General features: G+C 32.3%; 1 protein-coding gene across 1 annotated transcript; it reads right to left on the bottom strand.

The window, feature by feature from the left end:
• Positions 1-9108: 9108 nt before the first annotated feature.
• Positions 9109-10452, bottom strand: LOC114194292. The gene is made up of 5 exons (XM_028084421.1): positions 10442-10452; positions 10274-10324; positions 10075-10168; positions 9790-10020; positions 9109-9687 (listed from the first exon to the last, which is right to left on the bottom strand). The coding sequence occupies exons 1-5, from the start codon at positions 10450-10452 to the stop codon at positions 9109-9111; spliced, it is 966 nt and encodes a 321-aa protein (XP_027940222.1).
• Between the last annotated feature and the right edge of the window lie 5739 nt (positions 10453-16191).

The raw sequence follows: 16191 nt of genomic DNA, 5'->3' as shown, positions 1-16191 counted from the left end.
CAATTTGTTTGCGTTTAATGAGAAAAATAAAAAATAAATGAAAATCTATGATTATGAGAAAACATAATGGTTAGAATGTATTATCACTTGGAAATATCACATTAGGGATAAATATGTTAGATGAACTATATATATCCTAAACCATGAATCAATTTGTTTAGTTGTTATTTCAAGCTTTAATTACTCTTTTTGGCTTATATTTTTTTAGTCTCAATTTGATTTTTAATTTTTGAAAAATGATATAATTTGATAGTTTTCGTCAAATTTTTTCAAACAAATCAAGGATAAAGAATTTTTTATCAAAATTGAAATTGTTAATAAAAATAGTTTGTTTTATTAGTATAATTAACATAATCTTATATAAAAAATCAAATTGCATGTAGAAATTAACAGAAGTTGTTTCAAGAAATTTAACAAAAATGATTAAACTATATCAGTTTTGCAAAAGTCGAGATCAAATTAAGACGACAAAAAAAATTAGATGACTAATTTACCATTTTTTGACGAAAATATAGATAAAAAAGAGTAATTAAATCTTATTTCAATTATAAATTAAATAATAACACGAATGTTTTTCCTTTTGAATAAACTTGGGAGTTGGATTTTGTTTCATCGGCAATGCGCGGTATATATGCAATGTACTTATCATTTTTACCCACTTTTTTTCAATCTTTAAATCTATAAATTTAGTAATCTTTAGAACTTTTTATTATAGTTTAATTTATTTTAAGATCTTAAAATTTAAATAAATAATTTTTAAACCTTTAAATTGGATAAAAACAATAGTTGTTACCATTTTAAAACATAATAGGCTTAATTACATTTTTAGTTTTAGATAGATTTGATAACTTTCAATTGATTCTTTATTCAATTTGTGATATATTGAATCGTTCAAATATTAAAACATTTCAATTAAGTGTTTGCAATTAGATTTTACCATTAATTATATGACTAGCAGTTACCTTATATTGTCATTCTGCTTATATATAATCACATTCCTAAAATATTTATTGCATTTAAAGAAAATAATTTTTAAAACAAATTAAAATTATAAAATATAAAATTAGATGATAATGAAATTATTAAATTATTAAATATAAATAAAAAATATAATTTCCTAATTTTAATTTCATATTTTTTTAATTATCTAATTTTATAATTTATATTTTATGTTCTATAATTTTGTAATTTTATAATGTCATAATTTCATAATTTAAAAATTTCTAATTTTTTAATCTAATAATTTCATAATTTTATAATTTTTTTAACTTTACAATTTCATAATTATATACTTATGTAATTATATATTTTTATAATTTTATATTTTATAAATTTATTATAGTTTAATTACAGAATATAAAAATATTAATGATATAATTACATAACTAAAAAATTATGAAATTATGAAATTAAAATTATATTTTTTATTTTATATTTAATAATTTTATCATTACTTAATTATCTAATTTTATATTTTATATATTTTTATTTTTTAATTTTCTTTAAAAATAATTTTCATTAAATAAAAGTTCTAGATTTTTGAAGACCGGACCACAATTATTTAATAAATATTAAATTAAAAAATTTTAAATTTATTAGAGACTCAACATAATTAAGTCAAAAAATGACTATAGATGTATAAGACATGTGACAAATTTCGAAGAGTATCACTTTTTACTAATTTTTTTTAATGTTAGGTATAAAAAATAGATATTTTTAAATTAAGGTTGATATTTTCTTAATTTAAAATATTCAACACATGTGATTAACCCAAACAACAGAAGAAATATAAATGTAATTGAAAATTGAATTTCGTAATGATGAGTTGTTACAGAAGGTTGATTCCATTTTAACAATTTTTAAGTTTTGCACCTTACGTCTACAAGCACTGTTAGAGAAAACTAATAACGTAATGGTGGGCTATTGGGCTTACTGTGAATTTGTGTGATCGGTCCTAAAACATTTACTCTAGGCTTTTACTTTCGACACCTTCATATTTTTACTCTTTGCCCCTATATTGTTTTTTCAAAATGTCCATATTGTTTTTTTTTTTCATAAATGAAAATCTTTGTTGATGCTCTTCATTGGTGCCTTACTTGTGATCCCTTGTTTTAGACATTGGATTTAACAAAAAAGAGTATTGTTGGAGGTGAAAGCGTTACAGAGGTTAACTAGTTTCTTTAGGTAAATTTTTCAATTTTTTTCAAAGGATTTGAGCAATAGTGAAAGTTACACCTGCTTACGACGAGTTATTTAATTCAGAAGTTTTCCAAATTAAAAAATATAAAATAATAATGTCATATTTAACGTGGTTATAAAGTAAACAATTTAGAAGACTAATTGTAGTATTTTAGATCGTACAGCTCGTAGTTTTGATGGATTAAGTTTTGAATTGCGGTTATTCCAGTTAGAAGAATTTTAGAATATGTAATGTTAATGGACGAAAATATTTAAACAATGAGATAAAAAATAATTAGTTACTATAATAATTAATTACATTTATTTTTTTATATTGGTTATTATTTAAGGATTTTTTTTTAGTAGTATAATTTTAATTTTAATTTTGGGATTGTGAAATTTATAAAAAAGAAAAATGTAAAATATTATGAAAAACAATACAAAAGAATAAATGGTTGAATTGTGTATAGAAAGTTTTTATAATGACATATAATATATGTAAAATAAAACTTTGCTTGATACACTTAATGTATTAAATACTGTATATTTCGATTTTCTTACCTTTGTGTACTTTCATTATGATATTATTAAAATGGAGAAACTTTTAAAATAAATTAAAACTTTGACAAAGTTGTGTCAAGTTAGCACAACTTTACAAAGAAGAAGTCATATCATGCCAGAGCGATTTTATTTTATTGGAAAGATTTCAGAATTAACACAAAAACATACAAAAGCAAAATTCAGATGAAATTTTTCCTAAATAAATAATATGTAAAATAATAAAATGCATAAAATAGATAAGGGAGGAACTAGTAAACACTAAAACCTGTTAACATGAACCTTAATATGGAGAAAAACTCACGGAACCTAGTCCAGTAAAATTTTCTACTAATAAAAATTAGGTTTAATTACTCTTTTAGACTCTATTTTTGTCCAAAAATGTTAAATTGGTCTTTCAATAATTCTTTTAAGTTTCAATTTGGTCCTGATTTTTAAAAAAGTGATTCAATTTTGTCATTTCCGTTAAATTTCTTCAAACGAATCAATGATTTTTTATCAAAATTGGTAACATGAATATGCTAATTATATCAATAAAGTAAATCATTTTTATTAACCACTTCAATTTTGATGAAAATTTCTTAATTCATTTTAAGAAATTTAACGGAAATGATCAAATTGCATTAATTTTTAAAAAAATAGAGACCAAATTGAAACTAAATAAACTGGAGGTCAAATTTGACATTTTCGGACAAAAACAAGGATCAAAAGACTAATTAAACCTAAAAATTAATGAGTATACCACAAATTTTTTTAGAGATTCCAAGGATCAATAGAGCATTATTCTTTTATCAACAAGGTGATAAGAAATATAGAGAGAACCCCAATTGCAACTTTTGTTTCTTTGTATCTCATCCCTATCTCTCATAACTCATAACAAATCAAATGTAAAAGTTGCATATTTAAATTATATAATAAATTGAAAGTCCATAAAAAATATCTCCCTTTAATTTTTCTTAATTAAATCAATATGAGCTCAATAAATTGGTAACTCATCTAACATATTTCAACTGAGATGAAGTCTTACTAAAATCAAGATGATTTTCATGAAAAAATTGAAATCGTCACATGTCTTCTGTGTTTTACAAAATATACGAAAATCGTATGATGTTTGCATATATTATTTTTTCTTTTTTTCAAGGTTTAATTAATCGTAAGGTACCCAGTTTGGTACTAGTGTGTCAAATTGGTACCCGCTTTTAAAAAAGTGTCAATTGCATCCCAACTTTTGAAAATTGCTTCAATTAGGTACCTTTCAGACAGAGTTGACTAACGTCGTTAGTCAACGTGCCACGTGTCAATCTGTGATTTTTCTGATTTTTTTTAAAATTTTAATATTTTTTTAAAATTTTTAATTTTTTTTAAAAATTTTAAAAAAATAAAATAAAAATGCCACGTGTCAAGTCCCTGTGTGACACGTGGCATTGTCAGTGCCACGTGACATTGTAATGCCACGTGTCAGTGTCACTATCAGATGCCATTGTGATGATTTCGATTTAGTCCCCATTTATGTTTTTTCGTTTCAATTTAGTACCTACTTATGTGTATTTGATTCAATTTTGACATAATAATTTTTAATAATTAAAATATTTTTTAATAAATTTAAAAGTAATTAAGTATAAAAGTTTTAAAAAAATTAAGTATTTAATATTTATATTAAAATTTAGTGGTAAAAGTCATTTTATTAAGTCATTTTTAATAAAAAAAATAGCATAACATTCATACAAATAATAAATTTGGTCTGAAATTGAGAGAAACATTATAAATATTAGTACTTAATTTTTTAAAAATATTTATACTTAATTATTTTTAATCTTATAAAAAATGGATTACAAAAATATTTTAATTATTAAAAAAAAAATTGGGACAAAATTGAATCAGATACACATACTTAGGAACTAAATTGAAACAAAAAGACATATGTGAGGACTAAATCGAAATCAACACAATGACATCTAATAGTGACACTGACACGTGGCATTACAATGCCACGTGGCACTGACAATGCCACGTGTCACACACAGAGACTTGACACGTGGCATTTTTATTATTTTTTTTTAAAATTTAAAAAAAAAATTAAAAATTAAAAAAAAATTAAAACTTTTTTTTAAAAAAATCAAAAAAACCACAGATTGACACGTGGCACGTTGACTAACGGCGTTAGTCAACTCTGTCTGAAAGGTACCTAATTGAAGCAATTTTCAAAAGTTGGGATGCAATTGATACTTTTTTAAAAGCGGGTACCAATTTGACACACTAGTACCAAACTGGGTACCTTACGATTAATTAAACCTTTTTTCAATAAACAGACAAAAGCAACGTGTAATACAGGTTAGATAGAGTTTGGAGGTTTCCTTAGGAGACTCGCTGAATACTGAAAACACAAGTGCACTTAATGTATGTTACTTTTGGGTTTGGAGGTTATGATACCAACCAATTGCATTTTGGAGAGAGTTTTTATAATATTTGTACTACTTTTTTCGTAATTATAATGTCCCCAAATTTTCATAACAAAAAGTAAAAGAATTAAGTTGATTATTTAAATTTTATACAGATTTATTTGGGTGGGTTCATCAAGTTAAATTAATTAATAAAAAATAACAATGACTGAATTTAAAATAAAAAAGAGATCAAATTTGGCAAGAACACAATTAAAATTTTCAGAGAACAGCTAGAACAAAATTGGAAACTTCTAGAAAAAAGAAAAAAAAAATTGAAACTTCAAAACAAAAAGAATAAATCGAAAACTTGAAACTCCCAAAAAAAAAGAACAAAATTGAAACATGAAACTCTCAAAATAAACATACAACAAAACAGACAACAAAAAAAGAAATAGAGGTAAATGTTGTTCTCTTCAATACCAAGTTTACATCTTCCTTCAAAACAACACGCATATCTATGAACACTAAAGTTGATTCTCACTAAAGTTGAGAATTGTCAAACCCGGCCCAATTCCTTGGCCCACGCCTTTCCTAAGTAAGCCACGTGCTTGAATAAAGAATTCAAGCTGTTGTCTAGCCACCACAACACACTAACATCATCCAGGGGCTTCGCGAGAGAGAAAAAGACAACCTCGTCTTAGGGTTAAGAACTTGGAGCGCTTCCACCGTCACACTCTTCCCACTTTTCCACTGTCACACCGACAACTAAGTGCTTGTCATTCACACCTCTCTATTTTCTCACACGCATATAACATACACACACAGTATGATATGAATGAAACTACAATTATTATTATTAACCTTGAAACCGTTTTATGGGTACTCTTATATATATAGGAGTACACCATTTGTTCTGATACAAAACAGTTACAACTGAAACAGAGTGTTTATAGACTAGGGTTGGAATTAATTTCAACATCCTCCCTTAATTCCAACGATGTAAACTCCTATTCGTTCTCTGAGCATCTTGAATCTCTCCTTCTTCAAAGGTTTGGTTAAGATATTAGCTATCTGTAGTTGTTTATGGCAATGAATCAATTTCAGCTTTCCATTGTTCACCTGATATCTTATATAGTGAAATCGAGTCTCAATATGTTTACTTCTCCCGTGTGAAACTGGGTTGTTGGCCAAATCTATTGTCGACTTGTTGTCTACCAAAAGCTCAATAGGTTTCTCCAATTCAATTCCCATTTCCTCCATAACCGAGTTCAGCCAAACAGCTTGGCAAGCTGCACTTGACCCTGCAATGTATTCAGCCTCACACGTAGATAGAGCCACCACTGATTATTTCTTACTCCACCAAGAAATTGGTGCTCCCATGAACAAAAAAATGCACCCAATAGTACTCCTTCTATCTGTGCCATCTCCACACCAATCTGCATCTGAATAGCATATCAGCCTATTTTGTACTTGACTGGGTTTTGGGAATAAAATTCCAAAATCCAGAGTACCTTTAATGTATCTCATCACTCTTTTAGCTGCTAGCAAGTGTTTCTTCTACGGTTTCTGCATGAATCTGCTCAATACTCCAACTGCAAAGCAGATATCAGGTCTGCTATTGCATAGGTATCTAAGTGATCCAATCACCTGTTTGTATAAGGTGCCATCCACACTCTCTTCACCTTCACCTTCTGCAGCGTCTGTGAACTTTCCCTCTGCTGGTGTAACAACATTGTTACATTCCTCCATGTCAAATCTGGCCAAAATCTCTAAAGCATACTTCTTTTGGTTTACGATCAAGCCCTGTTCTATTTCTATAAATTCCATTCCAAGAAAATATTTAAGTCTGCCCAGATTTGTCATCTCAAATTCTTTCATCAACAACTTCTTAAATTCTTCTATCTCATTGATATTGCTCCCAGTAATGAGCAAATCATCCACACATATGCACATCAACACCAATTCAGACTTCCTCCCATGTTTTACATACACTCCATGCTCCACTGAACACTTCTTAAATTCATGACTCACCATAAACGAATCAATTATCTTATTCCAAGCCATGGGTGCCTGTTTAAGGCCATAAAGAGCCTTCCTTAGCCAGTACACCTTATCCTCATTCCTTTCTTCTCAAAACCAGGTGGTTGAGAAACATACATTTTCTCCTCAAGTGGTCCATTTAAGAAAGTCGATTTGACATCCATTTGGAACATGGGCCACTTCCTCCCATTCGCCAATGCCACTACTGCTCCAATTGTTTCAATTCTTGCAACAGGAGCAAAGAATTTTGTATAATCCAATCCTTTCTTTTGTAAAAAACCTCTAACCACCAACCTTACTTTCCTTTTATCTATACTGCCATTAGGATTCAATTTCAGCTTGAACACCCAGTTCAAATCTATACTTTTCTTGTTGTGAGGCAGATCTGTTAGCTCCCAGGTTTTGGTTCTTTCAATGGCACTCAACTCCTCTAACATAGCCTTCTTCCATTTCTCTTCTTTCATGGCTTCTTCATACCCAACTGGTTCAACTTCTGCCATTAATGCAAAATGAACTAAATCTCCATCACTAGTTATTGCATCATCAGAATATACTTCAAAATCTACCAAGGATCTTGGTTGCCTGCGTTGCCTAGCACCTTTGTGTGTTTGTGGCTCAATATGTTGATCTGCTTCATTTGTTACTACATCTGTAACTGTTTCCTCTTCTTCAAGATACTCCATTATCTTCTATTGTGATCTTGTCTCATCCTCACTCCAGTTCCACGCTTCCTCTTCATCAACAACATCATCTCTGCTTATGCAGATCTGTTTTGTCATAGGGTGATACAACCTGTATGCTCTAGTAGAATGATACCCAACCAAGATCACAACTTCACTCTTATCTTCCAACTTTGTCCTCTTAATATCTGGCACATGTTTGTAGCATTTCGAGCCAAAGATTTTTAGATGTTTAACACCTGGCTTACTACCACTCCAAACCTCCTCTGGAACTTTGTTTTCCAGCTTCTGTGTAGGACACTTGTTCAACAAATAAACTGTTGAAACAGCTTCCCCCCATAACGAGTGAGGCAATTTCTTCTGTTTTATCATACTTCTGGCCATATTCAATATCATTATATTTCTTCTCTTTGCCATTCCATTATGTTGTGGAGTATATGGTGTTATAACTTCATGTAGCACACCATTTTCACTACAGTAAGCTTCAAACTCATTAGACAAATACTCATTTCCTCCATCTGTTCTTAAAATTTGCACCAGTTTTCCACTCTAATTTTCTGTCATCAATTTAAACCTTTTGAAAACAGAAAATACCTTTGATTTTGCCTTTATTAGATACAGTCAGATCATTCTGATGTATTCATCAATAAATGTGACAAAATTTTTATTTTGTCCAAGTGACAATTCTTCGAATGGTCCACAAACATTAGAATAAACCACTTGTAGCAACCCTTTTGCTCTCATGTGCATCTGCTTCTTGAAACCATTCTTGGGTTGTTTGCCTACCAAACAACCTTCACAAACCTTTCCTGGAACAATTAGAGTTTTCAGGCAGTCCAGTTACCATCCCTCTATCTGCTAATTTCTTCAAACTGGAGAAATTCAGATGACCATACCTCCTATGCCACAACCAACTCACATCCTCTGTTGTGGTTGCCTTTAAACATTGTTTTTCAGCACAAGTCATTTCCTTGCATCATAAACTTTCAACACTTCCTCCTTCATGGAAACTGAAAATCCTTTCTACACCAACTATCCTACACTCAGCAGGTTGCATTTCATTCTTGTACATATAAAACATCCTCAATCACCATAGTTTCTTTACCATCTTTCTTAATCACCACATTCCCGACTCCTTCAGCTTTAATCACATTATCATCTGCAAGTTTTATCTTGCTGGACCTACTGGTGTCTATGTTTGACAACCATTCTTTATGCCCAGTCATGTGATTAGAGCATCCAGTATCAAGAAATCAGTTTTCATGTCCAAACTACTCCTCACTGGTTGTCACCATTAGCACCATAGGTTCCTCTTCTGAATCATCTTGAGCCACATGCGCTTCAGCATCATCTGAGACCTTTTTTTGCTTCTCTTTTCCACGCCAGCAATCTGCTGCATAATGGCCCCATTTTTCACAATTATAACACTGAATTTTCTTCATGTCAACATTCTTTCTTCCTCCTCTTCCTCTATTATTCCAGGATCCACGTCCATCCTGCACTTTTTGTTCTGATTGCTCACTAGAACCTAATTCTTGGACTGAGGAATGAGCACCTCTACCAAATCTGCCACCACCTCTATTACTCTTCCATTTGCCCCTGCCAGAACCTCTATTCTTGCTTATCTGGGCTTTTAAAGCCTGTTCTTCACCCTTTTTCTCTGAACTTCTTACTGAATGCTTCATCTCATGTGCTTCTAATGTGGCCTGCAGCTCCTTTATTGACAAAGTCTTCATATCTCTACCACACTCTTCAATGGTTGTAACCACGTTATCAAATTTATCACTCAGAGTGCGTAGAACCTTTTCCACCACACTGATATCTGTGAAAGCCTCCCCACAGCTCTTAATCTGATTCACCAATAATTGCAGTCTATTAAAATAGTCTGCTACCTTTTCTGAATCTTCCATCTCAGCCAACTCAAACTACCTTCTTATACATTGCAACCTTACTTTCTTGATTTTTTCAGCACCACCATGAGCCCTCTGCGGGATTTCCCAACATTCTTTTGCTGTCTTGGCCTTGGAAATCTTTTCAAAATTCACTGGATCTACGCATTGATGCAAGAGACATCGAGCCTTGCAATCTTTCTTCTTATTTGCGGCTTTGTCTTTCTCCTTAGCACCCTCCGTGACAACCTCCCACAATTCTTGATAACCAAGAATGGCCTCTATTCTTATGACCTAATGATCATATTCCATCAAGAATAGGTAAGTTTGAAAAGAAACCCCCATTACCATTATCAGCAGCCATGCCTGCAGCTTCTCTTTCCCAGAATCGAACCTGGCTCTGATACCACTGTCAAACCTAGGCCAATTCCTTGGCCCACACCTTTCCTAAGTAAGCCACGTGCTTGAATAAAGAATTCAAGCTGTTGTCCAGCCACCACAACACACTAACATCATCCAAGGGCTTCGCGAGAGAGAAAAAGACAACCTCGTCTTAGGGTTCAGAACCTGGAGCGCTTCCACCGTCACACTCTTCCCACTTTTCCACAGTCACACCGACAGCTAAGTGCTTCTCATTCACACCTCTCTATTTTCTCACACGTGTATAACATACACACAATATGATATGAATGAAACTTCAATTATTATTATTAACCTTGAAACCATTTTATGGGTACTCTTATATATATAGGAGTACACCATTTGTTCTGATACAAAACAGTTACAACTGAAACAAAGTGTTTATAGACTAGGGTTGGAATTAATTTCAACAAGAATGAATAACAAACATTCAAATGAATCACTCAAAAAATAATAAGACGTAATATTTCAATAAAAAATAATGAAATATTATAGGTATGCACAAGTACATTTGAAAAAAATAACACTAACAAGATAAAGGTGATTGCTTCTAGTGAGTGCGAGGTGGTTCACATGGTGGATCTGCTCCAGTGAAGTCGTATTTTTTCGTTTGGGACAAATTAGAACCTCGTCTTCTCCAAACGTAAGGGTTTCAATTGAATGAATGAAGATGTTTGAGGCTCAGAGAGAGGGAAGAGATAAATTGTGTGGAGGCGATGGAAGCCACCAAGAGCAATCGTTTTAGAGATGGAAGTGTCGTGACAAAGAATTATGATTTTTGAAGTGAGGTTGGGGGCTGAGTTGGAAGAAGGGCAAGAAGGCTATTGGCGATCAAGGAGGAAATAGAGAACTTATCAAATTAAGCAAGGAATACAGGTTAGGGGAGTTCTTATTGCTTGTTTTTATTTTGCTATCGTTTGAATATATGATCTAAATCATAATAAAAGCGTAGAACACGTCCATTCTCGATTTTCTTCGTGTTTCTGGATTTCTCCAGAAACCGCCTGGCGGTAGTTCATGCGCCGCCAGGCGGCACATGTGTGTAAGCCCTATTTTTTTTCTGGGTTCCTTTGAACCGCCTGGCGGCTGTGCGTGGCCCGCCAGGCGACACTTCTTGCTTTGGCCAATTTCTGGTTTGTGGTGAGTTTTGCGGTATTTGTGATGTTGAAAATAATTATGTATGAGTGCAAAGATGCGTTGAAGGAAGAAAATCGGCCTGTGAATTGAATGGTGTGTGAAATTGGTATGAATTGGGTTTCCATGTGGGGTTGAGGTCTATGGGGCGTGAGATGATGAAAGGTTGTGTTGAGTTTGAGTTATTGGATTGCTTGTATGGTAATGGTATTGACATAAACTGACTTAGACTCGTGAAATGGAATCACTCATATTTTGATTAAAAACGCGGATTGGAATTGGTAGTACAATTAGGGTGTGGAAGCCATGGAAGGTGCGAACATACCTGGGAAGAACCCAGTTTTCACGCACCGCCTGGCGGCGCTGAGGCTGCCGCCAGGCGCCCCATCAGATTAGCAGAAAAGTTGTTGTTGGGTGTTTGCTTGATGTGAGGGGTCGAGTAGGGAATTAAAAGCGTTGTGATATATGGTAGACTGGAATTAGTAAGCATGATAAGGTTAACAGGTTGAATTATAATGTGGAATGTGAAGTAGAAGGGCGTTCATAGTTAATTAAATTGTATGTTAAAAACTGAGAAAAAGATAGGTGTAGAGTGTGTAAAAATGTTTATCAGATTTATACTTACAAATGGATTATGGAGAGTGATGTCTTGGAGTGATGGAGATTATATGCATCCATATTTGTGTATTCCAAAAGTACATATGTTTTATTGACAATCTTGATGGCATGGTTAATTGTTGATCTGCATTGATATAATATTTGGATTATATTGAGTGGCACAGGATAGAGTTCAATTCAGTACACGAAAGAAAATAGGGTGTGTATAAATGAGAATAATTGTCTTATTGACTTGATTAAAATGGTTGCATTGTGATTGAGTCGTTTTAGCATAAATGGATAATTGTACATGTGATGTGAGTTTGTGAAATGTGTGATTTGAGGTCCCTTAGGACTTGTTAATGTGTGATGCCTGCCAGGTGGTCTGGACCTAGTGTTTGCCTGGCAACGTGAGATGTGCGCCAAGCAGTTTTGGTTTAGTGATGGTGCACGAGGAAAGGTTTCTACACAGCTTTAGGTGATGTTCATGATGCGAGGCTTTGGCTGGGGGTCCAGTTACGAGTGTAACCCGTATTGGAGTAACACGTGACCACTCTTGGTTGTAGCCTGGTGGTTTAGGAAGTCCAGTGGAGTGTGCGAGTTGTGGCTCGTACGACGAGGTTCGGATGATTGCCCTCTTTAGAGTATTCTGATAGAGTTTTGGTAGTCTGGAACAGCTACAAACGTTATGTTTATTTCGGGGAGCTCCACTTGGTGTCACGGTGAGATACTGTGGCAAGGTTATTCCCACGTGTGGACTATCAGGTGGTGGCCTGTAGTCGGAGGGGCGAGTAGACACTCGTACAGCAAAGATCGATCATTGTTCTCACCTAAAGGGTATATAGATGATAGACGTCTAATGAAAGTATTGGAAGTGGAGAAGTAAGGAAAAAGGGAGAAGAATACTAACCCGGATTTAAATGTTTTGATGTTGTATTTAATATTTTATTTGTTGGTTTTATTTAAATGAGCTCACCCTATCTGTATGTGTGTGGCGATGATCATGTAACTTGTTACATGGGAGCAGATGTTTATGCAGGTGAGCGGATAGGTGCATAGAGACGAAGTGGGGATCTCTTGGGAAATTTTCTCACTAGTTATTTTATTGGACTATGGTGTTATTGTAATAATTTTATAGATCATTTTAATTGTATTACAAAATTAATGCGGATTATTTTATTTGTTTTGGCACGTTGAACTTAAGGTTTTAAATATTTCCCGCGTTTTGGGAAATTGTTGAAAGATAAATGAGGTTGTTTTATTGAATTTTATTTTTGTTTTATTTTAATAAATAATTTCCGGCTAGGACGTTACAAAATCCATATTTCAAAGTAAACACACCTTTGAAAATTTTGTCCATAAATATTATTATTGTTATCGATTCTTTCTTAAATTATTAAATTTTTATTCATTATATGATATTGTTTTTAAAATATTTATTTCGCCCAACTCATTTTCGTGATTGGGTTGGTTGCTAGTTTTTTATATATTAGAAAGGAAAACAATTAGTTGACACATTTTTTTTACCACTTTCTTTACCACATGACATGTCATCATATGTTTTATTTTAATTTGTTTTTTAATTTAGTCTAACACTGTGCACGGTGGCAGTAGAAATGCAAATCTCATTTCGCGCGTGGAGGAAAATACTCAATCTGTGATGAGGAACCCTTGTTCCCTTTTAGTGAAATTGCTTTGCACCCAGAAATCATTCTCGAAGGCTTGGCACATCAGGTTAGCAAATGAACCCAGCATTCGAACTCTTTTCTTGAACCTCAAAGTTTTCAAACAAAACCCTATTTTTCAACTCCAATTTTGAATTTCTGAACCCCATTTTCGAAACCAGTATCCCATTCTCGAGCCTTAATCTAAAACCTCATTGTCGTTCCATTGTTAAGCCTTCATTGCCGTGTCATTCTCTTATCCCAAACCACACAAATAAAACCCTTCCCTTGTAGCCTAAAAATTTGCTGTGTCATTCTCCTGTCATACATAAAACCACAACGATCCTTAAAAATAAGAAGTGTATAAAATATAATGGACATGGTTGAAACAAAGGATGACAGAAAAATTAAAACTTTCGTCCAAAAACTATCTGTATACATCAAACACACAAAACATAAACAAAATCAAACATGCAAACGGAGTAACCTCTAAGGGTTCCATCACCATGACAGAGTTCTGGTAGAAATTGGTGAAGCTGAAAGCCTTGGAGGTAGACATTGATCATCGAACGGTTTTGTAACTCGTGAGGAAGACTGTTTTTCTTCTTCGTTTCTGAACAAAATAACCTACAATCTTCAAATCTCCTTTTAACTAAACTAAAGGAAAAGTCTGTTGCAACTCTAAACGTTCTGACCTTTAGAATAATAAGCTGCAAAATATCAGTCTAAACACGTTGATAAGACAAACTATAATTCCTTTTGCCGCCATCTCTTCATATTCCCATCAATATCTTATTTGGAATTTAATGATATTATTAATTTAAACCAAAAAATAACGTTTCTGATATAATTTCAAATATCTACTAATAGGTTCAATCACCAATTAAAATCTTAATGACATTATATATGAAATTTAATAGTAATGACATCAAATTTAAATTTGGCAACAATTAATAAACTTTTAAATCATTAACATTACAAATATAACCAAAATTAAAAAAATTGAATATAGTACATCAAATTAATTAATTCTTCGTAGTTATAGTAGATTATATTTACTTAATAATTGTAATAATTTCATATACTCAAATTAAGAAATCAATCCTTTAAAATCATTTAAATAAAAATAAATCATTTATATACAATAACATTAAATAAAAATATGTATTACAACAAATCAAATTACATATTACATATATACTTAAACCTACCTTACAACTAATTCATCATGAAATATACTAAAAAACATAACATAAAATAATAATTAATTTCAGCTAATTATATCAATAATATATCCTTAAATCAATCTAATCGGTGCATATAATTAAATTAAGTATTGAACTCTTCAAAATATTTTTTCTCCTAATCATTTATTTATACATAAAAATATAAAAATCATTTTTTCAAGATAACCAAATTTTAAAAGCAAAAAAACACGACTGTGCGTATGCACGGGTCTCCTACTAGTTTGTTTTGGAAATGGAAAAGGAAACTTAGCGGAAAACATCCCTGACCCATTTTGAAAATTAACTTGTGTCCAATGAACAATTAAGTTGTAACTCATAAATAACTTTTTGTACACAAATCAAATAACAGATTTGAAAAGTACATCTTGAAACACAATTGTCTCCCATAAGTGGTGCATATCAATAACACACCTTATCCAATTTTTTTCTAAACCAACTATGAGTGCATTTGTGGCAAAACTTTCCTGACCCATTTTTAAATTTAACTTATCACCCAAGACCAATTAACTAGTAACTCACAAGTGACTTTTTGCACAACAAAAAAATACAGATTTGGATAGCATAGCTGGATACATAATTGCCCTCTAAACTTGGTGGACTCCAACCTTGCACACCAATAACACACCCCATCCCATTTGTTCTAAACCAACTATTTGTGTATTTGTGTAAACACTTCCCTGACCCCTATTTAAATTTAATTTGTAACCCAAGACCAAATAATTTGTAACCCAACAACGACTTTTTGGACAAAAATAAAATAATAGATTTGGAAAGTGCAGCTGGATACACAATTCCCTCCCAAAATTGGTGGACCCCAGCTAGTGCATACCAAGAACATACCCTATCCCATTTTTTCTAAACCAACTATTTGTGCATTTGTGGTGAAACTTCACTGACCCATTTTTAAATTTAACATGCAACCTAAGACCAATTAACTAGTTATCCACAAGTGACTTTTTTCATGACAAAAAAACACAAATTGGGTAGTGCAATTGGATACACAATTGCCTTCCAAACTTAGTGGACCCTAGCCTTGCACACCAATAACACACCCCATCCCATTTATTCTAAACCAAATATTTATGCATTTGTGGAAACACTTCCCTGACCCCTCTTTAAATTTAATTTGTAACCCAAGACTAATTAATTTGTAACCCAACAACGAATTTTTGGACAAAAATAAAATAACAGATTTGGAAAGTGCAACTGGATACATAGTTCCCTCCCAAACTTGGTGGACCCTAGCTAGTGCACACCAAGAACACAACTTATCCCATTTGTTCTAAACAAACTATTTATGCATTGGTGGTGAAACTTCACTAACCCATTTTTAAATTTAATATGCATCCCAAGACCAATTAACTAGTTACCCACAAGTGACTTTTTGCACGACAAAAAAACAC

The sequence above is a fragment of the Vigna unguiculata genome, chromosome 8 (genome assembly GCF_004118075.2).
Source record: "Vigna unguiculata cultivar IT97K-499-35 chromosome 8, ASM411807v1, whole genome shotgun sequence".
Taxonomy (NCBI): Eukaryota; Viridiplantae; Streptophyta; class Magnoliopsida; order Fabales; family Fabaceae; genus Vigna; species Vigna unguiculata.
Note: the sequence above shows the minus strand (reverse complement) of the source record. Positions and strands in the feature narration are given on the sequence as shown.